At 43.2% G+C, this 25,952-nt stretch overlaps 1 protein-coding gene across 1 annotated transcript in view; it reads right to left on the bottom strand.

The window, feature by feature from the left end:
* Window positions 1–2,403: 2,403 nt before the first annotated feature.
* Window positions 2,404–25,952, bottom strand: part of RAB3B (RAB3B, member RAS oncogene family) — a 67,943-nt gene continuing 44,394 nt past the window's right edge. The window contains exons 3-5 of the mRNA NM_174447.4: window positions 23,580–23,698; window positions 20,630–20,754; window positions 2,404–2,989 (exon numbers count right to left, since the gene is read on the bottom strand). Of these exons, the coding sequence (NP_776872.1) occupies window positions 2,802–2,989; window positions 20,630–20,754; window positions 23,580–23,698 (432 nt within the window). The 3' untranslated portion in view covers window positions 2,404–2,801. The remainder of the gene's footprint in view (window positions 2,990–20,629; window positions 20,755–23,579; window positions 23,699–25,952) is intronic.

Below are 25,952 nucleotides of genomic sequence, written 5' to 3'. Positions count from 1 at the left end.
GCCCAGAAAAATAATAATTATTCCTGACCTGTATAGGAATTTACAGTGTAAAAAGCTCATCCAGAAACACTGCCCTGGGAAGGGACCACATTCTTCCTTGGTCAGAGAATTGTATCAAGTTACAACTCCCAAAATGACCCACTGCTGACGCAGGCAGGCTACTCACTGCACTGCTTCAGAGCTTGATAAAAATTTCCTGACAGAGGCAGATACAAGGAATGCCAGCGCCTAAGCCTCAGAAACACTGAGCAGTTTTTGCTCAGGCCCATGGGACCTGGGCTTCCTCAGAGACTCCTTTCCAGAAGTGTTAGACAGCTGTCACCTCAGATTAGTCTGAGTAGTTGAACAATTTATTAACAAATTAGAGATATGTCTTTTCTTCAGTGGACTTGGAATCTGATGGCCTCAGGGCTGAATTCTACTGTGGCTCTAACACTTGCTAGTTGTATGATCTTGGCCAAGTCTCTTAACTTCTTCTGATCACAGTTTATCTATAAAAATGTACTATAGAATGTGGTGAGGAGCACAGACTTTGGAGCCTACTTTCTGGGTTTGAACCCCAGCTCTACCATTTACTCATTAGGTGACCTTAGACAAGCTAAAGAACCTATCTGTTCCTTAATTTGTTTTTAAACGAGATGGATTATAGTGCCTCCCTCACAAAGATGTCGGAAAGATAAATGAGTTAATACACATTCAGTGCTTGGAGCAACACCTCGTATTGAGTAAGCATCACTTGCTTACTTATATCAGTGTTGGCTACAGTGATATTGGGGTGATAATCCTTATCTCTTGGGTTTATTTTGCAGATCAACTGAAATATTGAAGGTGAAAATTAGGCTCTCAGAGTTATTAGTGCCAGAAGAGACTGAAAAGATTTCCCAGATGGCTTCCCTCATTTTATAAGTGGGAAATCAAGACTCACTGATGGGGAGGAACTGGTCCAGAATCTCAGGACAGAGTTTTTAAGTCTCCTGATTTCAGGGCAGAGCCTGAGTCCCCTGATTCCAAGTTCAAAACACTATCCTCTGTACTGAATCACAGAAGGCAACCTCTCCACAGAGCTGACCCTGAAGGGTTATTTAATGCACTTTCCTAGGACAATAAGCTGTGTTCAGAATGGAGAGAAAATCTGGGAGAGACTCTCCCGCCTCCTCCACTGACTTCTGAAGCAGAGTGTTAGTACAGAAGGAAACCAGGGATTAAGGCCAGGGCTGGATGAAAGATTTTCAGGAATCATTGCTAGCTCCATGTCATTGTTGCAGTAACAAACCAAACGTGTGCCTTGTGTCCAGACAAGCTAGAAGCATGAGCTAATGCATTAGGTTCGTTTCCAGTACCAGAGGGCTCTTCTGGTTTTGTTTTCTTCAGGTGTTTAATGAAGTAGTAGTTTCACATTAGCTCTTGGGTAGAAACCAAAGTTTCACTCTCAGGAGAATGAGGGACCTCTGAGTTCACTTTTCCCAATTTTTTTTCAGGGTTGTGCCCACTTAGATTTATTCTGCTTTGAATCAGATTTCTCAGCCAGAGTACTCAAGAGTGATAGAAAGACGGGTTGGAGGAAAGGGCAGGATGGGGAGAGAACCTAAGAAGAACAGCAGATGGGATGAGAACTATTGACTTGGAGAAAGGGCAGATTCCAGGGGTCATGGTATCTGCTCTCAAATCACCTAAGTGGGTCACATGGCAGGGGGAGCAGAGACTGAAGTCTCTGACAACAGAGATACCACAGATGGGGTGGGAAGAGGAAGAAGAATTTCTAGGAGGCAGATTTCAGCTTAAAGCAAGGAAAACTTTCTGATTATGAGAGCTACCGAAAGGTGTGGAAACTGAGCTCCCATCCCTCCCTAGGAAGTATGCTTTAGAAGAGATTTGGCTGTGAGGCTTGACAGCCACTTGTCAGATATATGAAGATTGGAATTGACTAGTGAGACTTGGTAAAATTTGAGATCCCACCAACTGTAAATTTTTTAGATTCTGGGAACCTAAGAACCAATGACCAATGTCATGGAGTTCCCACAGTGAAGAACCCACTGGAAAGCAGCAAAATCAGACATTTGTGACCTATTTCTTGATTTTGCCTGTGTTTGTCTTTTTGTCTTCCTCGAGCACATGCATTTGCTCTTCTATATAGCAGGAACCTTTGACATTTTGCAGGGGATAATCTTTTTCTTTTAAGTGTGTTTCCTGACTCAGCCTTTGCTCTTTCAGCATCATTTAGAGAGGCTGAGCTCTCTGGAGATTAGCTCTGGCCTGTCACCACAGCAACTGCCCAAGCCCTCTGGGCATCCGTGGTAACAGACGAGGGCTTTGAGAAACAAGGCTTATCTAGTGGTGAGAGGAAGCCCCACAGGGAGCCTGATATGAAACAAGCTGGCTGTGTAAGGAGAGGGGTTTTTTTTCTTTTTTTTCCGCAAAAGATTAGCTATGCAGGTGTGTCTCACTTTACACAGTTAGCCAGGCCCTGAAAAGTGTGCATGGGTGTGTCAAATTTTGGTCAAGGGAGGGAATCTTATTTTAAAGGCAGAGAAGAGACTTGCTTTTCCAAGTCCCTGTAGTGAATCACCTTCGTAAAGTGGAGTCAACTTTTGTAAAATGAATCTCCGCCCACATTGTGACCTAGTTAGTCTAGTGCTGAGTGTATGTGAGTGGGGCCACCTGTAGAGAACCCCAGGGTCATGCTTCCACCTCCACTGCAGGCAAGAAACAGCAGCAGCTCAGCTTGGGGTGGACAGAGTGTAACAGGGAAGCAGAGTGGGAGTAGGGCCACAATGAAGGGAGATCGGGATGGTGGGCCTTGCCTAGCACGAGCAGTTCTGCTGCAGCAGAGGTGGGGTGTCTGAGAGACGGGTGTTCTTGGAGGTGCCCAGCAAGGAGGGGTCTGTGTCCAGCGTATCAGACATCTTGTCGCAAATGGCATCCACCAGGCGCTCGAAGGCCTGCCTCACGCTGATGTTCTCCTTGGCACTGGCTTCAAAGAAGTCAAACCCTGAAGATAGAAGAGAGATTGGGATTGACATATATTATGTATAAAATAGATCACTAATGAATAGCTACTGAATAGCACAGAGAACTCTACTGAATGCTCTGTGGTGATCTAAATGGGAAGGAAATCCAAAAAAGGAGCTACATGTATGTGTGTGTTAGTCACTCAGTCATGTCTGACTCTTTGCAACCCCATGGACTATAGCCCACTGGGCTTTTCCATCCCTGAGATTCTCCAGGAAAGATTACTGGAATGGGTAGCCATTCTCTTCTCCAGGGGATCTTCCCGACCCAGGGATTGAACCTGGGTCTCCTGCATTGCAGGCAGATTCTTTACTGTCTGAGCCACAGGGAAGCTGTACATGTATAGGTACAGCTGATTCACTTTGCTGTACAGTGTACACTAACACATTATTGTAAAGCAACTATACTTTATAGTATACTATATAGTTGTAAAGCAACTATATAAAATTTTTAAAAATAGAAGAGAGATAGTAGTAAGGATTTTTCCCTTCCCTTTCATGCCCCCTTGATAGAACACTCTGTATTAATATAGCCAGTGCTCAGGCTTTGAAGCAAGGAGGGCTTGCTGCTTCAAGGAGGTTTCTTCTTGAAGGAGATGGTTCAGTGACCCAGGATCCTGAGCCAGATTGATCCTGGTTCTATCATGGACCAGCTGTGTAATCCCCAGCAAGTCATTATTTTCTTTATGAATCAATTCCCTGGTTTGTAAATTGGGATAATCTTACCTATCTCATAGATTTATTTCAAGGATTAAACAAGAGAATGCAGGTAAAGTGTACACTTCTGTACCTGATGGGGTGAGACAGCGTGAGAGTAATAATTAGATGTTTTTTGAGAGTTACTACGTGACTATGTATATACAACACTTCCGTTTCCAAAGCATTGATTGAATGTCTTACTTCATTTGATCCTCATGTCACCCCTGGGGGATGGAGTGTCCAGGCAGACCTTCTCCATTTCACTAACACTCACTCTGTGGCTCCAAGAAAAAAGCTGACCTGCCCAAGGTCATCAGTATAAGAAGCCTAAGCTTGTCCTTTTTTGACCAGTGCTTTTGTTCCTCTTTCCCCTGGTCCCCCGCTTACCCCAGCCTGGCCAGCTCTAGTCTAGACTCTGGGAGGCACCCCAAGATCTTCACCAAATAAGTAAAGCTTCATTTGCTCTTTCTACCCACAGACACACTGGCTTATCTCCCCTCTGAGGGCTTTCTCTTCCCTGAATTCCCAGGAATTACTCTGGATCTCTCCTGCCTCACAAGATCCTTACAAATGGCCCAGGAAAAACTGCATCTGAAGCGTGAGACTTTCTTATGTGTTTTGCACCTTAAGACCCTTAAAGATACTTCCTGTGACAATGCACAGAACCTGGTTGTCCCAGGAGACAAGAGAAAGGTCCTCCTGATTCAGATAAAGCGGCCAACTGAGGAGTCCTTCCCAACTCCTTCCCAACTGAAGAGTCTTAGCCAGGTTGGTGGCAGTCCTTAGACGCATGAACCTGTTTTCTCTGTTTCGTCCCTGCACCAGCCTATTTCCTCCTCTTTTGTCCATCCACCTTCCTCTTTCCCTTCCTTCCAAGTCCATCTTTTATTTCTCCTCAAAAACTTCCCTCTTTGCTTTTACCCATTTTAGCTCTTTCTTTTTCTCTTCTGTTCCTCATATTCCTTGGGATCCTTAATATTTGTTGAGTACCTACTGTATGCCAGATGCTATGCTAGGAGCTTTACAAATATTGTCTTAATCCTCATAATAGCCTGTGAGATAAATATAATCATCTCCAATTTATAAAAGAAAGATGAAGGCTCCAAGAGATTACATAACTCACACGAGGTCACGTGACTGTGTTAGTGGAAACTGGGTTTAGATCTGGGTTTGGCTGGCTTCCATGTCCATACACAGCCCTGCCTCTCCTCATTTCTTCATCTTTCTCCCTTTCACTTTCCTTTTTTCTTTTTTTCTGCTCATATCTTTTTCTTACTTTACAAGTCTCTTTGGCCTCCTTTGCTTTTATCTGACTACCACAGTATCTAAATCTAGGCAAGTCACTTTATCTTTCTGAATCACTTAACCTCTCTGAGCCTCAGACTCCTCATTTGTCAAATAGGAATAATCACAGCACCTTCCTGCTGAGAGCAGTTGGGAGGATGAAGCCAGACGATGGATAAATTGCTGTACAAAGTTGCTTGTTACAATGACAGCTTCTTTCTGCTCTTCTTTTATCTGCTCCTTTTACCTCCACTTCACCGCTTTCTCCCTCTTATCATCTTCTCATACACACAGGAGGGGGGTCTTTTTCCTCCTCCCTCTTTCTCCCTAATATCTCATTGTCCACAGAGAGGGCTGAAGCCCCCAGGCACAAACAGGGGTCCTCTTGCCCAGGCCATCCAGCCTGAAGGCACTCACAATTACACTAGCTCACCTCTGGTGGACAGCCTCTTCTGGGGCCCACTTCCCGACCTGAGAAAGGCAAGCTGTAGAAGTTCCTGCTAATTGTGGACGAGATAAAGAAGGAAGTGGCCGCTGGCTTGTTATCCACAGGCTGTTGAAACTCAGCCGGCTTTAGAGACTCTTCAGCATGTAGCCTGTCCTTAATGGATATCATAAAAATTGACTTTCTGGCCTTTGACTGGTTTGTTACAAGTGATACTGTTTAGGGAAGCAGGCAGTGTATGTTGCTTGCCTAGGAAAGGGGGAAATAGGTAAAGAAGTAAATAGGCTTAAATCATCAATGTGGATGAAGATGGGGACACAGGTCAAGGCCAGGGGCACTGATCCCTTCTGAGGAATTGGCACCAAGGGGAGGACATGCTCACTGCACAAGAGGGCAGTGGGTAAGAAAGCCAGGAGTCAGAAAGCCTGGGTTTGAACAGTCTCTGTCAGCCACCAGCTGTGTGACCTCAGGCAAGTTGCCTAATTTCTCCCAGCCTCTGTTTCTTCATCTGTGGAATAGGTAAATATGACCTGCCTCATAGAGTGGGAATAAGGTTTAAATGCACAAAAGGATGTGAAGTGATTGGCACGTGAAATCCATGGCAATTCCCTTTCTCTTATCTTCCTAGCCCATCTGAGTCCTAGCTTCCCTGCCCCTCCATCATTCACCAGGGCCTTTGGAGGAAAGCCTCTTTTTTCTTCATCATTTAGGGCTGATCGACAAACCAGGTCTTTACTGAACATTGACTTTGTGCCATGTCTTGCACTGAGTGCCAGGGACAAAAGAAGACCAAATCTAATTACGGAGAAAAGACACACTAATCAGAGTATCAGTCCCTCACGTGTGCATAGTCCTTAATGATTCACAAATACAAATTTTAAAAAACTTTGTGATGGAAGTGGGGCAAGGCAAGGGTTATCATTTGTAATTTACAGATAGGAAAACTGAGGCTCAGGGACAGAGCATAAGCCAGGGCTCTTATTGCTTATCCCCCTTTGTCTCACTCTCGGTTGGGACAGTGACAAACACATTATAACCCAGGTAGAGCAAACTAGAGGTTGTGCAGGAATGCATCTGAGGGAGAGAACAGAAGGGGAGGAGATGGGGAATAAGGTTCCAAAAGTTAAGAGAGAGGGGAGACTTAAAGGTCAGAACCGAACAAAACTTATGCTTTGAACTTATGCTAATGAACTTATGCTTTAAGCCTTAGCTTGGATATGGCTTCTTCATCCTCTGTGCTTCTTCTGCCACAGCACAACTTACCCTGCACAGTGGAAGTCCATCTGACAAGGAGCTCCCCAAGCAGGGATCACGTCATTTATCCGAGCTCCAGCACTAGCCAGAGGAGTACGGGCTTGCTAAGTGTTAACTGAATGAATGGACAGATGGATGAAGGGGACAGGAATGAGCATGGAGGGTGTGGCTAGGGGGCTGTGGATGGTGAAGGTCATGAGAACTCATCTCAACAAACAGGACAAATCCTGTGCTGGGCACTGGGGACACTGATGTGAATCAAATGCAGTTCCCACTGTTGAGGAGCTCCTAGTCTAGTGTGGAAGATAGACATATAGACAGTGTTGGAAAGGCAGGTAGTGAGGGCACTGTCAGGAGCACAGGAGGCACCTATCTAAGCCTGGGGCCCAAGGAAAGCTTCTTGGAAAAGCTGATTCCTAAGCATATATCAGCTACATAAAGCTATGTGGTGGTAGCGGGGTGGGGGGGTGCTTCCCTGGTGGTCCAGTGGTTAATAATCCTCCTGCCAATGCAGGGGACATGGGTTCCATCCCTGGTCTGGGAAGATTCCACATGCCTCAGAGCAGCTAAGCCCATGGGCCACAACTACTGAGCCAGCGTTCTAGAGCCTGTGCTCTGCAAAAAGAGAAGCCACGGCAATGAGAAGCCACGCACCACAATGAAGAGCAGACCCAGTTCAGCAATGAAGACCCAGCACAGCCAAAAATAAAGAAATAAATCTTAAAAAAAAAAAAAAAGACACATAGTATGAGTGTAAGTGTGAGCACACACACACATATAGAACACTAGGCCCAGGAAACAGCATAAACACATATAAGGGGGCAGAAAACAGCCTTTATTATCCCAGAATGCCCAGAGCAGTTTATCATTAGAGCAGAAAGCTCAGATTGGTGAGATAAGAGGCCGTAAGCAACCAAACACAGAGAGTATGTATGTCATGCCAAAGAGCTGTCATCACTGTCCTCTCAAAGGTGCCCAAGGTAGGAGACCTCTGATTCAAGTAAGCGGCACATCACCCTAGCCAGCTCGTGGGTCTCTTTTGCTATCAGAACAACCCCAAATGCACCTCCAACCAATTACTGTCAGACTACTGGAAGGCTCTTCATTAGTAGGCCAAGATGGTAACCTTTTCCTCAGGTTCATTAGTGAGGAGTCTCAGGAGCTGAGAATCTGCAGAGCTCAGGAAGATGACAACCAATTAATCAGACTAGCCCCCAGTCCTTTCCTCCCTCTAATTGGCTTCAGAACAATGGAATTTCTGCTGCCTTTAACAGGGCCCAATTCTTAACTGAGTCTGAGAAAATTCCCACCCCCAAAATGCTCCTGTTTACCCATCCTGTCCAAAGGCATCTGTCATAGCCCCACAAGCTCCACTGACTCTGGCCACATTGCCTGCTTCTGAGTGTGACCTCAGAATTCTTTTCAGAAACTCACAATAAACTAAACTCACCTCTCCTCATCGTGACACTGCCGCAGAACATTTCTCCCCTACTTTTACATTCAAATCCCTTCTCTAGCCGGCTCTGGTACCTCCTCATCTCCATCTTGTATTATATTAATCTGCAACTCAAGCCCCTCTAGTCACTGATGACTTTGGCAAATGACTCGTCGTCTTCCTTTCCACCCAGGCATGTACTCACTGTCACGAACGTAGGCTTTCAGGTGCACAATCCACCCCAATACCCTGGCTGTTAATTTCTTAACCATCTCATTTCCAACAAAATTATCTTCCGTTTTGCTTATGCTATGTCACTGTCCTTATAACTTGAGCTATTTTGAATTAGATTTGTGTGCTAAGTCATGTCCAAATCTTTGTGACCCCATGGACTGCAGGCAGGTCAGGAAGCAACAGTTAGAACTGGACATGGAACAACAGACTGGTTCCAAATAGGAAAAGGAGTACATCAAGGCTGTATATTGTCACCCTGCTTATTTAACTTATATGCAGAGTACATCATGAGAAACGCTGGGCTGGAAGAAGCACAAGCTGGAATCAAGATTGCTGGGAGAAATATCAATAACCTCAGATATGCAGATGACACCACCCTTATGGCAGAAAGTGAAGAGGAACTAAAAAGCCTCTTGATGAAAGGGAAAGAGGAGAGTGAAAAAGTTTGCTTAAAGCTCAACATTCAGAAAACTAAGATCATGGCATATGGTCCCATCGCTTCATGGGAAATAGATGGGGAAACAGTGGAAACAGTGTCAGACTTTATTTTGGGGGGCTCCAAAATCACTGCAGATGGTGATTGCACCCATGAAATTAAAAGACACTTACTCCTTGGAAGGAAAGTTATGATCAACCTAGATGGCATATTCAAAAGCAGAGACATTACTTTGCCAACAAAGGTCCATCTAGTCAAGGCTATGGTTTTTCCAGTGGTCATGTATGGATGTGAGAGTTGGACTGTGAAGAAAGCTGAGCACCGAAGAATTGATGCTTTTGAACTGTGGTGTTGGAGAAGACTCTTGAGAGTCCCTTGGACTGCAAGGAGATCCAACCAGTCCATTCTAAAGGATATCAGTCCTGGGTGTTCTTTGGAAGGACTGATGCTAAAGCTGAAACTCCAGTACCTTGGCCACCTCATGTGAAGAGTTGACTCATTGGAAAAGACTCTGTTGCTGGGAGGGATTGGGGGCAGGAGGACAAGGGGACAACAGAGGATGAGATGGCTGGATGGCATCACCGACTCGATGGACATGAGTTTGAGTGAACTCCAGGAGTAGGTGATGGACAGGGAGGCCTGCTGCAATTCATGGGGTCGCAAAGAATCAGACATGACTGAGCGACTGATCTGAACTGGACTGCAGCATGCCAGGTCTCCTTCTCTCACCATGTCCCAGAGTTTGCCCTAGTTCATGTCCATTGGATTGGTGATGCTATGCAAACATCTCATCCTCTGCCGCCTTCTCCTCCTTTTGCCTTCAATCCTTCCCAGCATCAGGGTCTTTTCTAATGAGTCAGTTCTTTGCATCAGGTGGCCAAAGTACTGGAGCTTCAGCTTCAGCATCAGTCCTTCCAAAGAGTATTCAGGGTTGATTTCCTTTAGGATTGACTGACTTGATCTCCTTGGTGTCCAAAGGACTTTGAAGAGTCTTGTCAAGAACCACAATTCGAAAACATCAATTCCTCAGCGTTCAGTCCAACTCTCACATCTGTACGTGACTATTGGAAAGGCCATAGCTCTGACTATACAGACATTTGTTGGCAAAGTGATGTCTTTGCTTTTCTATACACTGTTTAGGTTTGTCTAGATTTGTGTTACTAGAGCTCAGAGAGGTCTAATTAATCCAATATCCACCCTTCACCTTATTAGGTTAACACCCAAGATTCTGCATGGCTCAGCCTCTGCCCACTTCCTCAGCCTCATCTCCCTGACTCACACCATGCTCCAGAAACAACACTTTCTTATTTGGTGCTGTTACTCATGCTACTACTTTCTAGCTCTTACTCCTGATCCTCTTTATTACTCATGTGTGGAATCCCTGATTCCAAAGAGCCTTTCCTTTCTCTTCCCACCCCATCTCCACCACTGGGAACTCAGGACATACAATGTATTTTTCCCCTAGACCCCCATGGCACCTGACATGATTGTTTCAGTCAGATTCCCTCAGGAAAATATGAACTATTTTCAACATTTAAACAGAGGGAAATGGTTATATGGATGACAGAAGAACTAAGAGGCCAAACAGAATAGTGAAGAAACCCAGATATTATCAACAGTTGGGGCGGGGTTGAGGGGAGGGATCTATTAATGGGACCAAAGGAAGTTAAAACCATGGGAGCAGGAGTCGGAGAAGAAGAGCAGCCCCTCCTGGAGGAGCCAGGCAAAGGGTACGGGAGACACACATGTAGGTTTTTCCCCTTTTCAACATGCCAATTACTTGCCTGTGTCTCTCCTTGGTTAAACCAAGCCAGAAGCCACTATCAAAGGAGCCTGGAAAACACAGCCTTTGGGCAGTTTCAAGAGAGAGAGACAGAGAAGAAGGGTGAGGAACGACAGCAATCAAGCTAAGGACTGGCACAGGATGTTGAGTGTATCTCTCTACTATTTGGTTTCCCTGATCAATGAGCACCTTGAGGGCAGGAAACCTATCCACCTCTATGTCACCAGGGTCCATCATATGTTCAGTGATGGTGGCAGACTGTTCAATGTCCTCCCTATAGAAGATTTTAGTTTCCCACCCACTGCCAAGCGGCTTGCAGTGCCTCCTTGTGGGAGGAATGTATTTCCTTCATCCATCAACATCAGATTTCATCATGTAACTTGCTTTGGACAATGAATGTGGGTATTCTGAGTGCCAGTGGAAGCTTTGAACGTCTTTGTGTGGCGTGGGCCTCCCAGATTGGATCTCAGAGTTGCATGACATGGACAGAGTTGCAGCTGACTTGCAACTGGCATATAATGTGAGTGGGAAATCAACTTTTATTATCTAAGCTCCTGACTTGGGTTGTTACCACATACCATTATGTTGTCATAATCTAAAGAATTCTCACCAACATTATGACTGAGGGTGGAAATACCAAGAGAAACTATGTCAGGCTTTTGCAAAAACACCACTGGGTGATGATACAATGGGAGCATTAGGATTTTGACTCTGAAGGCTAAGTTTTGAGTATTGGACCTGCCACCTATGACCTGTATGGCTTAGAAAAGTTACATAATCTTCAAGTTAAAATTTAAAAAAAGACATGGAGGTGTGGCACAGCTCATTGTGTGCAAGAAAACATAAGTGGTCAGCTTCTTTAGTGTAATGGAGTTGAATACAATGCTGCCTCCCAGGCTAGGGGTGAGGGTAAGAGTCACAAGAGACTTGCTGTGAAAACACATTGTGAATCACAAGTCATTACACCAAAGTTAGTTGTTCTCAGTATCAAGTAGGTCTTTCTCTGCAACCAGGCTGAGTGATGCAAGGTTTCAGTTCATCCCAATCCAAAAAACATTTATTGAGCACCTAAAACTGAAAGAGGCCATCTTGATGCATATAATATAAAGGTAGACAAAATAACATAATACACCCTGATGCATCTATCACTCAAATTTAATACATACCAATATTTCCTCCAAAAAGGGGCCATGTACAAGGGTCTGTGGGCACTGAGTGATGAGTCAGGAATTGTGTGAATTGAAATCATGGAATCAGAGGGATAGAGCTGAACAGATCTTTCCACTCAGTTAATCCAAATCCACTGTTTTTCAAAAGGGCAAACTGAGATCCAGAAACAGGAAATAAGATGCTCAAGGTCACACAGTAAACTAGTGGCAGAAGCAGGATAAAACCCTCAGTCTCCAAACACGTAGGCTAGTACTTTTCCCTCCACGCTTCACTACAGTGAGCATTTATACGTATGTTTCAAAACCACATTTTGAACAGATGTTGCAGTGAAAAAGAAAAAAAGAAGAATGGGTTTTTCATTTGCCTTTCCTGAGAACAAAGAAGATAAAAAAAAAACAGTGGGCAGGCCTGAACATTCCTAGGTTTTTACTTTAACTGCTCCTAACTCTACAACACAAGAGAAGACTCTACACATGGACATCACCAGATGGTCAACACTGAAATCAGATTCATTATATTCTTTGCAGCCAAAGATGGAGAAGCTTTATACAGTCAGCAAAACCAAGACCAGGAGCTGACTGTGGCTCAGATCATGAACTCCTTATTGCCAAATTCAGACTTAAATTGAAGAAGGTAGGGAAAACCACTAGACCATTCAGGTATAACCTAAATCAAATCCCTTACAATTATACAGTGGAAATGAGAAACAGATTTAAGGGACTAGATCTGATAGACAGATTGCATGATGAACTATGGACAGAGGTTTGTGACACTGTACAGGAGACAGGGTGCAAGACCATCCCCATGGAAAAGAAATGCAAAAAAGCAAAATGGCTGTCTGAGGAAGCCTTACAAATAGCTGTGAAAAGGAGAGAAGCGAAAAGCAAAGGAGAAAAGGAAAGATATACCCATTTGAAGGCAGAGTTCCAAAGAACAGCAAGGAGATATAAGAAAGCATATTGATAGCATATTCAATATAGATAGCATATTCAAAAGTGCAAAGAAATAGAGGAAAACAATAGAATGAGAAAGACTGGAGATCTCTTCAAGAAAATTAGAGATACCAAGGGAACATTTCATGCAAAGATGGGCACAATAAAGGACAGAAATGGTATGGACCTAACAGAAGCAGAAGATATTAAGAAAAGGTGGCAAGAATACACAGAAGAACTGTACAAAAAAGATCTTCATGACCCAGATAATCCCAATGGTGTGATCTCACCTAGAGCCAGATAACCTGGAATGTGAAGTCAAGTGGGCCTTAGGAAGCATCACTACGAACAAAGCTAGGAGGCAATGGAATTCCAGTTGAGCTATTTCAAATCCTAAAAGATGATGCTGTGAAAGTGCTGCACTCAATATGCCAGCAAATTTGGAAAACTCAGCAGTGGCCACAGGACTGGAAAAGGTCAGTTTTCATTCCAATCCCAAAGAAAGGCAATGCCAAAGAATGCTCAAACTACCACACAATTGCACTCATCTTACATGCTAGCAAAGTAATGCTCAAAATTCTCCAAGCCAGGCTTCAACAGTACGTGAACTGTGAACTTCCAGATGTTCAAGCTGGTTTTAAAAAAGGCAGAGGAATCAGAGATCAAATTGCCTACATCCGCTGGATCATTAAAAAAAGCAAGAGAGTTCCAGAAAAACATCTATTTCTGCTTTATTGACTATGCCAAAGCTGTTGACTGTGTGGGTCACAACAAACTCTCGAAAATTCTGAAAGAGATGGAAATACCAGACCACCTGACCTGCCTCCTGAGAAATCTGTATGCAGGTCAGGAAGCAACAGTTAGAACTGGACATGGAACAACAGACTGGTTCCAGATAGGAAAAGGAGTTCATCAAGGCTGTATATTGTCACCCTGCTTATTTAACTTATATGCAGAGTACATCATGAGAAACACTGGACTGGAAGAAACACAAGCTGGAATCAAGATTGCAGGGAGAAATCTCAATAACCTCAGATATGCAGATGACACCACCCTTATGGCAGAAAGTGAAGAGGAACTAAAAAGCCTCTTGATGAACATGAAAGAAGAGAGTGAAAAAGTTGGCTTAAAACTCAACATTCAGAAAACTAAGATCATGGCATCTGGTCCCATCACTTCATGGTAAATAGAGGGGGAAACAATGGAAACAGTGAGAGACTTTATTTGGGGGGGCTTCAAAATCATTGCAGATGGTGACTACAGCCATGAAATTAAAAGATGCTTGCTCCTTGGAAGAAGAGTTTGACCAATCTAGACAGCATATTCAAAAGCAGAGACATTACTTTGCCAACAAAGGTCCATCTAGTCAAGGCTATGGTTTTCCAGTAGTCATGTATGGATGTGAGAGTTGGACTATAAAGAAAGCTGAACGGTGAAGAATTGATGCTTTTGAACTGTGGTATTGGAGAAGACTCTTGAGAGTCTCTTGGACAGCAAGGCGATCCAACCAGTCCATCCTAAAGGAAATCAGTCCTAAATATTCATTGGAAGGACTGATGCTGAAACTGAAATTCCAATACTTTGACCACCTGATACGAAGAACTGACTCATTTGAAAAGACCCTGATGCTGGGAAAGATTGAAGGCGGGAGGAGAAGGGGATGGACGACAGAGGATGAGATGGACATGTATTTGAGTAGACTCCAGGAATTGGACAGGGAGGCCTGGCATGCTGTACTCCATGGGGTCGCAAAGAGCTGGACACAACTGAGTGACTGAACTGAACTGACTTATGGTCCATCAATAGAGAATCCACCTGCCAATGCAGGGGACACTAGTTCGAACCCAGAAAGATCCCACATGCCTTGGGGCAACTAAGCCCATGTTCCACAACTACTGAGCCAGCTCTCTAGAGCCTGCGCTCCACTGTAAGAGAAGCCACTGCAATTAGAAGCCCATAAACAGCAACAAAGGGTTATTTACCCCCCTCTCATTGCAACTAGAGAAAGCTCACATGCAGCAATGAAGACCCAGCACAGTCAAAAATAAAAATTAAAAGACGCTTACTCCTTGGAAGGAAAGTTATGACCAACCTAGATAGCATATTCAAAAGCAGAGACAATACTTCGCCAACAAAGGTTCGTCTAGTCAAGGCTATTTCCTGTGGTCATGTACGGATGTGAGAGTTGGACTGTGAAGAAGGCTGAGCGCTGAAGAATTGATGCTTTTGAACTGTGGTGTTGGAGAAGACTCTTGAGAGTCCCTTGGACTGCAAGGAGATCCAACCAGTCCATTCTGAAGGAGATCAGCCCTGGGATTTCTTTGGAAGGAATGATGCTAAAGCTGAAACTCCAGTACTTTGGCCACCTCATGCGAAGAGTTGACTCATTGGAAAAGTCAATGACTTTGGGAGGGATCGGGGGCAGGAGGACAAGGGGACGACGGAGGATGAGATGGCTGGATGGTATCACTGACTCGATGGACGTGAGTCTGGGTGAACTCCGGGAGTTGGTGATGGACAGGGAGGCCTGGCGTGCTGCGATTCATGGGTTCGCAAAGAGTCGGACACGACTGAGCGACTGAACTGAAACTACATTAGGGCTGGTCTTGGTGTGGAACACTCCTCTCCCAATCTCCCAGCCCCCCAACTCTTTGCCTAACTAATATTTTTCTGATCCTTTTGTTCTCAGCTTAAGTGTTACTTTCTCAGAAGACTTTGACTCTCCAGTCTAAAATTAGGTCTCTCTTTTTAACTTTCTTCATATCACTTGTGGTGGACTTACCTTACTTTTAGTGGAAGCCCATAGCTCAGTTGGTAAAGAATCCGCCTGCAATGCAGGAGACCCCGGTTGATTCTTGGGTCGGAAAGATCCCTTGGAGAAGGGATAGGCTACCCACTCCAGTATTCTGGCCTGAAGAATTCCAAGGACTATACAGACTACAGGGTTGCAAAGAGTCGGACACGACTGAGCAACTTTCACTTCACTACCTTACTTTTATCTGTCCACCATTCCTTCTTTTATGGAACTGCTACTTTAAACAACTGTGGTGGAACTATAGGTTATAATACTTGCCTCCCCCAGCCACTGAAACAGGCATGTGACTCACAGGTGTCCAATCATAGTCTTCCCTGAGATTGATATATGGTGGTTGGGAGCAAGAATCCTCTTTTGCAGAAGTTGGAGGATATAAATCTGGAGCTGCCATCATTTATCTTATTCCCCATTCAGAGTCTGGCTACAGAAAGAGGCTGAAGGGATGTGCAAAGCTGAGAAATACAGACCCAGTTGAGTCCTGTGACTAGTGGACTTCCCAGCTACATAAGCTAATACATTCTTTTTTAAAATTAAAGCTAGGTTGATTTGAGATTTTATCACTTGCCATAATGAGAGTCCTAAGTCATACAGAACATATCACAGTTTTAAACAGTATTATTGAGATATAATTTCCATACCATACAATTTACCCATTTACAAATTTTTAATTATATATTTACTTGTATGATTATTTGTTTAATGTCTCTTTTCCCCATTAGTTCCATGATAGTAAGAATCACACCTAAGTGCCAAGATACAACCTGTCTCAGAGTATATGCTCATTAAGTATTTTTCAATGTATAAATGTATGAGTGAATGAGTATCCTGTGCTGGATGGTTGGGATAATGAAAACAATTAGACGTAACCCCGACTACTGCTGAGGTGTAGTGTGAAACAGACATGTAAATAGCTGAGTTCTGGTAAGCAGTAGAGAAAAGCTCAGGAAGTTCAGTAGGACTGAGATGGGTTACCTTGACCTACGCAAATCTAACCAATTCATTAATGCCCTCTTTAAGTGTCTTCCTAAACTCTGTACTAAGAATTAATCTCACTTCTGTCTTTCTACATAAATTAGATAGATCTTTATTGGCTCTGTTTGTGTGTGTATATATATGTGTGTACGCGTGTGCACTAAATCACTTAAGTTGTATCCGATTCTTTGTGACCCCATGGACTGATTGTAGCCTGCCAGGTTCTGCTGTCCATGGGATTTCCCAGGCAAGAATACTGGAGTGGGTTGCCATTTCCTCCTCCAGAAGATCTTCCTGACCCAGGGATCAAACTGGCGTCTCCTGCATCGCAGGCGAATTCTTTGTTGCTGAACCACCGGGGAAGCCCCTTTATTGGCTCTGCTGCTGCTAAGTCAGGTCAGAAATGCATAATCTTAAGCAAGAACTTCATGAACCTATGCTGAACTTGACCTATCTTGAAGAGTTATGTTGAGAATTAAAAGAGATAATTAACACAAAGCATTTCATAGACTGCCTGGCTCAATATATATTATCTATTATTATAATATTTGCTGTATAGTGAGGTTAAGTGGTCAAAAGTGCTGCTCTGGAGCCAGAATTCTGACTCTACCTGTTACTAGCTATGTGATCTTAAACAAGTTACTCAACTTTTCTGTGCCTCAGTTTTCTCATCTCTACAAGAAATGTACCTAAATTAAATTAGGTACTTTTAAATTAAATGAGTATTACTTTAAAACACTTAGAATAGGGCCTGGCACATGGTAAATACCTAATAAATGTTTAACAAACTCACCTTTTAAAAACATTAGTCATAATGACTTGGTATGCTGGCTATATTTTTTCCTAATATAAAATTAACTCACCTTTTAAAAACAGTCTTGTTTAACCTTAAAGGGCTTGAGATGCTAATTATATTTTTTCCTAATATACACCAAAATATATACATAAAATCATCTTGAACACCCAGTGACATGAATCTCTTAATTGGGGAAGTGCTAATCTAGACTCACACAACCCAATGAATTTTGGTTCCCTAAATACACAGGGCTGTTCCTCGCCTTTGCCAGTGTTATTCCCCCTGCCTGGATTGTCCTTGCCTTTCTTCCTCACTTGACTGCTCCTAATTATCTCCAAGGCCTAATTTGGAGTCAGGGAGCCTGACTCCTCCAGCTCTGTTTTCCTTGCAAATCAGGGACTTCCCTGGTGGTCCAGTGGTTAAGAATCCACTAGCCAATGCAGGGGACAGGGATTCAATTCATGCTTCAGGAATATTCCACGTGCTGCAGGGCAACTAAGCCTGTGCACCACAGCTACTGAGCCCAAGCACCCCAGAGCCCATGCTCAGCAGCAAGAGAAGCCATCACAATGAGAAGCTCAGCATCACAACTAGAGAAAGCCCAAGCACAGCAACAAAGACCCAGTGCAGCCAAAAATAAAATAAATTTAAAAAATATTTTAAAGACTTTCAAAGCAGAAATAGAGACATAGAAGTAGAGAACAAATGCATGGATACCAAGGGGGAAGGGAAGGTAGTAGGAAGAACTGGGAGATAAAGATTGACACATATACACTATTGATGTTGTTCAGTCGCTAAGTCGTGTCTGACTCTTTTCGACCTCATGGACTGCAGCATGCCACACTTCCCCGTTCTTCACTATTTCCCGGAGTTTGCTCAAATTCATCTAACCATCTGCTGCCCTCTTCTCCTTTTGCCTTCACTATTTCACAGCATCAGGGTCTTTTTCAATGAGTTATCTCTTGATACGACACATAAAATGGATAACTAATGAGGACATACTGTATAGCACAAGGAACTTCCTTGTAATGTACTGTGGTGACCTGAATGGGAAGGAAATTCAAAAGGGAGGAGACAATATGTGTATGTATGGCAGATTCATTTTGCTGTACAGTAGAAAATAGCACAACATTGTAAAGCAAACTGTACTCAAATCAATATTAATTAAAAAAAAGACTCAGCATGGGCTTCACATTCTCTGACCCAAACTGAATAGATGCCTCCTCTGTGTCCACAGCCCCTGGCGCATCCTTCTATCACAGCACTGATCACCTGGCTTATCACAGTTTCTGTCTCAGACCAGGGGACATAGCCTATTTTGCAGCACAGTACTTGGCATGGAGTAGGAGCTCAGAAAGTCATAATTAGAATGAAGTAAAATGAAGTAGCCAAATACTTGACTCCATAAAATTTTAATCAAAATATATTTTTAGTGTTTACTCACTGCCAGACCATATGCCAGGCACTATGGGTATAAAGATAAACAAGACAGATAAGGAAACAAGTGCACCCAAGGGAGATGGGTACTGTGACTGTTGCATGCATAGGGTACTCTAAGTGGGGGAACCAAGAAAAGAGCTGGGGTAGGTGTGTTTTGAAAGTTGAGTGAGGGTTCAACAGCTAGATAAGAGTGGGAGATGGGGGATAAAAAAGAGCCTTTCAAACAGAAATGGCAATGTTGGTCCAGGGAAAGTGCAGGGCATCTCACAGACAGCAGGCTGAAGGCATAAGATAGCCAGAGGTCACCCATGTGTGGGCTTCGCCACGTGCTTACTGTCCTGTGAACCATGGGAATGGGTATAGACACATTCTATGGGCCCTGAGGACACCTGTGATGGGGTAAGAACCATCAAGAGCCAAATGGCCCACCCTCCCTATTTATTAAGCACCTTCAGTGTGCTGATTTCTATTCCAGGCCACACTGGAGAATAGGAGAGGGAAGAAAGAAGTATACAACGCTCCGCTATACATGTCCTCGTAATATACATAATACAAATATATACAACACAAATTCACACTTGTATATTACACAATTTATCCACCTACCAGCCCAAATATCTGAACTTCAAAAACTGGCAGAGAATATAACTTTAAACTCCCTTCTCCTTAATACTTACAGCACTGAGGTTGTGAGAAATACTTAGGGAGACGGCTAAAAGCTAAGCAGTACATGTATTCTTCTAAAAGAAGACTTATCTAAGGTGATCCTATATTAAACCCCAATAGGGAAAAGAAAAGAAAAGCTTCTCTTTTAAGCAGGTGTAGGTAGGTGTCCCACTGTGTGGCCACTAAGACACACCTGAGACACCTGGGTGTCAATGGAGCACAAGGATCAAGGTGCATTAACCTTGCAAAAAGAGCATCATTGAGCAGCATGTTTAATCTACATTGTCTCGTGACTTCATACAGTCACCTTTGCTGTGAATTGTATTTTGGTGACAAAACATCAGTTTACACTGACAGAAACTGTAAGACACAGCCTACGATATACAGTGTTGTAGTTGCTATACAGGATGCTTAATATTAAGAACATCATCACACTCAACATATAGAGTCTGTTCTACAGTTGCCAGGCTTCCCAAGTGGTTCAGTGGTAAAGAATCTGCCTGCCAATGCAAGAGACACAAGAGACGTGGTTCAATCCCTGGGTTGGGAAGATCCCCTGGAGAAGGAAATGGCAACCCACTCCAGTATTCTTGCCTGGAAAATTCCATGGAGAGAGGAGCCTGGCAGGCTACGGTCCATGGGATCACAAAGAGTCAGATACAATTGAGCATACACACACTCAGTCTACAGTTGTCAGTGGAGAGCAGTGCTTCTCTGGAATAATGGGTTTGTTTTTATCTTAAAGACCATCTCTGAACCATGTAACTGATTATGTTTCCCTCTTTGCAATGGTTGCTAGGAAGCTCAAAGTGACTATTTCAGTCCAGCTCTTGCACATGCCCCAAACTTACAAAATATAGTTATCTCACCCCTGGCCTTCTCTTATGTTCTCCTACCCTTGCCTTCTTTCCCTTTGCTCCAATTGTCTCATTTTTTGGTTGACATACTATGACAATGTTATAAGATACCTCAAATACTTTGTGGAAGGAACTGGTTTAAAAAAAGATTTCATATATTTAAATTTTATTTATACATCCAGTGTAACAAAATATACATGTATCATAAATAATGCATTGCCTAGAATTCATTAGCATGAAGCCCACATGTATATGCCCTAAATATGAAACAACACACAGAGCACATATGCACATAATTCAGGGTCACAGCACATCCTTAATGTCCCAAATACAAACACACACTTATTCCCTCCATTTGCCCCACTCCAGTGCACACATGCACCCACATGTGTCATGCACATACCAAGCTGCTCTGCGAGGAGCCGGCCCTTCTCAGTGGGAACAACCCTCTCTTCCTCCATATCACACTTGTTCCCCACCAGGATGACCTGGGCATTGTCCCAGGAGTAGGTCTTTATCTGAGTAGCCCTAAAGAGAGACAGGAAGAGGACTGTGTTACCGACACCCTCCTAGGCCAGAAAGGACCCCAAGAAGCTCACAGAAGCCCCTTCAACAAGGTTGCAATCCCACAAGCCATATGTTCAGGCCAATAAAAAAACCTTTTCTCGACAAGTTTTTGAAAGTGAGCATGTATTATTTCTATAATGAGAAATAAACTTTTAAATAGAGGAAATAAAACCAGACCTTTATATAGAGCATACATTTTTTGGGAAGCAGTCCCAAACACCTCAACACCTCACAGGTAGGAACAGTTACCCCCTCTTTGGTTTCCCTACACCTTTACTGTGGCATCTGTTATTACATTTGGCTGGATTTATCTGTCTCTCCTTGAGGGCAGAGATAGGTTTATTCTTTTGTATATATAATTTTATTTAGGTATTTATTTTTTATTCTTGGCTGTACTGGGTCTTTGTTGCTATGCCAGCTTGTCTCTAGTTGCAGCGAGTGGGGGCTACTCTTCAGTCCCCTGCACAGGTGTCTCGTCGTGACTTCTCTTGTTGCAGAGCACAGGCTCTAGAGAGTGCAGGCTTCAGGAGTTGCAGCACATGGGCTCAGTAGTTGTAGCTCCCGGGCTCTAGAGCACAGGTTCAGTATGGGGCATGAGCTTTGTTGCTCCACAGCATGTAGGATCTTCCCAGACCCGGGATCAAACCCATGTCTCCTGCAATGGCAGGCGGATTCTTCTGCACTGAGCCACCAGGGAAGCCCCATCTTTGTAGTACCAGCCCCCCGAGCATAGAGCACAGAGAAGTCAGTGAATGTCTGATGAAGGAAGAAGCCAGCAAATAGTTAATCCTGAAGCAGATCTAAATAAACTCTGATCCTATCCTGATACTGACATTCAATCTAACTCAACCTTAACTGCAGACTGGACCAACTACCAACCCTGCTCCTCAAGCTGATTTCACTACCCATCTTCTCTTTAAGGGTGAAAAGCCACTTCATCAATGGATGGAATTCACTCAACCACCATTTGTGCTGAAACTACAGAGAGCCAGGTTCTGTGCTGGGCACTGAGGTTTAGATGGCAGATGGGTGCTAGGCTGGGACCAAGTTTCCCAGAGGCAAAACTGAAGGTCAGAGCTTGGAAAAGACAGATAGTCTTTAGCCTCAAGGCAGGGACCTGAAGCCAACTCCCTGTGCCTTCTGTGCCACTCTTCTGTCATCTTCCTCCCTCCTCCCACCTCCATCCACTCTCAGCTCCTAGATTAGCAACTTAGGTTATTCTTGGAGGAATCGTCACCAGGTGTTAAAGTCACTGTGTTCCTGAGGCAGGATGAACAGGGACTGATGGAGAAAGGGAAGGAGGTCAAGGCTGGCAGGGAATGGGCAGTGTGGAGATACTTAAAGAAAGAGCTAATCTCTTCATGATGGGAGGTGAGGATGGAAGGAGATAGAGAGAAGGCAGAAGGGAGGAGGAGGGAAAAGTCATGACTGGAGGGAAGGGAGAGAATAAGAAAGGGGAAAAAACAGAAGGAAAAAGGTATAATGAGAGAGGAAGAGAAAAAAGAGGGAGGAAAGGAGAAAAAAAGGAAGGCGGAGAAAAGGAGTTGTTAAAAGGAAACAGGGAGAAAGGAGGAAGAAGGGGATGACCAAGAGGCTGAGAAGGAGAACACATGTGTGACAGGCATGTGGGTGGCACCCTAGACTGCTGTTCAGAACTGGGAAGTGGGGGTAGGCAGCCTGAAAGGTCACTCCCAGCTCAAGGCTCCAAGGAACCAATGGCGCCTCACATAGTCATGGCAACTGTTCCTTGGCAGAAGCGAAGTCTTCAAAGGGTAGCTGTTGGGCAAAAAAGAGCAGAAGACAAGCTTGGCACTGGCCAGCACTGCTGAGCTGTGCCCAGCCTGCTCTGCCTCTCTGACTGTGAATAAGAACCAGGCACAGATTCTCCATCTTCCACATTCTTATCCTCTCCACTGAATAGGGACACCCAGTCCTGGCCTTCCCTCTTCACCTCTCCTTCTCTTCATGCTCCCTTCTCCTTGTGAGTAATTTTCCAGGGAGAAAGAAGTAAATCAGCAGTCTCCAACCTTTTTGGCACCAGAGACTGGTTTGATGGAGGCAGTTTTTCCAGGATCGGGGTTAGGGGGGTTTAGTTCAGGCAGTAAGGCAAGAGATGGGGATGTGGCCTAGGGGGTTGGGGGCCCCTGATATAAGTTGCTCAGAGGCTATACCTCTAGGGAATTGTGTCAGATTCTATTGTATATTGAACTGTTATGAACTTGACCCCCACCCCCCAGCCAAGGGATACACTTTATAGGAAAACAATATGTGGATTCATTTAGTACTCTGTCCAGAATGATTTTTCCTAAAACACTAATCTGAACCTGTTGTTTCCCAGTTCAAATGTCCTCACTTACAAATAAAATCCAAATTCCCTACCCCAGCACATAAAATCCTTCATGACCTCTGTTCTTCTTACCCTCTCACCTACCTTCTTGCCTTTGCACATCTGTACTCTTTTTCTGCAACATTCTTATCCATTTGTCCCTCTGGCTAATTCTTGTCCATCTTCAAACTGTAGTATGTATGTCAGCAATTCCAGGACACATTCCCTAGCTCCCCAAGCTAGGTTTCTACGGCCCGGGTACCACTCTCATCACTGCACCTGTCCCAGGATACTGTCAGTGCCTGCTCACTGATCTATCCTCTCTGCTCATCTGTGAACGTTGTGAAGACAGGAGCCACATCTTATTCATCTGGTTTTCCCTAACACATAGTGTAGGGCTTAGCACATGCTAGAGTTTCATGAACAATCTGATGAATGGATGAATGAATGACTCTCATACCAGTCTTGGACAGCATTGAAAGATTCCTCATTGGTGATGTCATACATCAGAATGAAGCCCATGGCTCCTCGGTAATAGGCTGTGGTGATGGTCCGGTATCGCTCCTGCCCAGCTGTGTCCTAGGTGGGAAAAGGAAGGAGTCAGCCTCACAGAAAGTCTGTTTTTGTTTCTAAAAAGTCCCTAGGACAATTAACTAATAATCCAAAGTATACTTAAGGAGCATCTATTATTTATCTTGTATTTGGTGACTATAATAAAATGGTTTTTGCAACATCATAGAAATGAGTAAGAAAATAATTAAAATCCCAGTAGAAAAATGAGCAGGAGGAAAGAACATTTCACAAAAGAACTGTAAATAGATAATTATTATATTAAAAGATTTTTCTTTGTTTTTAATTATAATTCCTGTTACAGACAAGGATGTAGTAAGATGTACAACCTTACACCTTGTTTCTGGGAATGGAACTTGGTTCAGTCTTTCTGGAAATCAATTTGGAAGTCCCAAGAGTATTAAAAATATTTGTACCCTTTGGCCTGGAAATTTTTCCTTCTAAAAACTTTTTTACAAAAATAGAAAATCAGACTAACAATATTTATGCACAAAAATTTTGGTTACAACTCTATTTAAACAGTGTAAAACTATCATTAACATATATCCAACTTTAGAATGGTTATGTGTTTATTTATATAAGATGGAACAATGCTTGTATGTGCAATGTAATGTCAGTTTCATAACGATATTTGCAGAGAAGAAAACTGGAAAGAAACACATCAGAAGGTTAATAGTGACTATCTCTGTAAGAAAGATAAGAATTATCAGGATTTTCATTTTCTTCAGGTATTTTTATTGTCTCTAATGCTAAACATGTATTATTTATACAAGGAGAAACAAACATTTTCACTAAAAAAAAATATGACTAAGACAATTCTTTATCTCAAGCAGCTCACAGTCTAGTTGCAAAGACAAACACAAACAAGCTAAGCCAAACCCCACAATAAAGCGTTAATGGAATACGCTGGGGTGCTTCACAATGTCCACGGAGTCCTTGTGTCAGGGACCAATCAGTCTTCTCTGTATCATTATAGTTTTAGATGTGTGATCCTGGAGCACATATAAAAGATTTCTTCATATATTACCTCATTTAAATTTTATAAAAAGTCTCTCAGAGGTAAGGATCAGTATTTACATTTTATAGTTGAGAATGCAAAACTGCAGAGAGGGTAAGTGACTTTCCAAGGACACAAAGCTGGTTTAAAAAAAAAAAGCTATGTCTTAAATCTAGGGATTCTGATTCCAAGTCTGATGCACATATCATTATACCTCAGTCAATGAAACGTTTATCCACAGGCATTTACTGAACACTACCCGTAATGATATTAAAAACAAATAATGGGAACAAAAGAATTATAACATGCCATATTAGTACATATGTTGCATCTATTATCCACAAACTTTAGAAAAACCCTGTAAGGTACATATTATTACTCCCACTTTACAGTTGAGAAAACTGAGGTTCACAGAGATTGTCCATCAAATGTAAGAATCGGGATTCAAAACAAGTCTGTCTGTCTGATTCCTACACCTATTTCAGTATGTCACCTTGGCTATGAATCATAATTTGTGTGATACAGAAATGGAACAAGCATCACCCTTGCCCTCAGGAAAGCTCAGCAAAAGTATAGAGGTGGCTAAGACATACCACCAAACTCATAATTAGCAATGTCATCACTATCAAATAAGTGGTATAAAGAAAATGTGTCACACCATTCAGATAAAGTAGAAATATGGTGATTTAGGGTAGTTATGAAAGATGTCAAAGCAGAGATAGTGCACCAGTTAGGATAGACTGGGTTACCCAATAATAAGCAATCTCAAAATCTCAGCAGCTTCAATAACAAGGTTTTATCTTTCACTATTTTTACATATCCATTAAGAGTTGGCTGGGTGCTCTGCTCTTTGTCTGCTTCATTCCAGGATAACGACTGACAGAGCAGCTATGAGAAGGAAAGAAAGTATCTGAGTCATGTTTTGGCTCTTCCATTTTTCTTGTTCACTGACCAAAGCAAGTCACACGCCCACACCCAAGAAAGCACAATCCTATAAAACGCCCAGGAGGAGAATGGGAAATGTGGTAGATGGCACAACCACTCCCACGGATGGGATCTCTACAAGTCCGGCAGCATTACCTAAAGATGCGGTTACTTGGTAATAGAAGGAAGACAACAGGGATTTTCCTAAATAAGAATTTTCCAAGCAGAGAAGTGAAGGAAAGGTATTTTTGCGTAAGGAAGAGTTTTTTCCCATGACTACTCCAGAAGAACTTAAGAAATTGTGGGAAATGAGTAGGCAATGAAACTAGAAAGAGCTTTGAA

This window comes from Bos taurus, chromosome 3 (genome assembly GCF_002263795.3).
Source record: "Bos taurus isolate L1 Dominette 01449 registration number 42190680 breed Hereford chromosome 3, ARS-UCD2.0, whole genome shotgun sequence".
In the NCBI taxonomy this organism is placed as follows: Eukaryota; Metazoa; Chordata; class Mammalia; order Artiodactyla; family Bovidae; genus Bos; species Bos taurus.
Note: the sequence above shows the minus strand (reverse complement) of the source record. Positions and strands in the feature narration are given on the sequence as shown.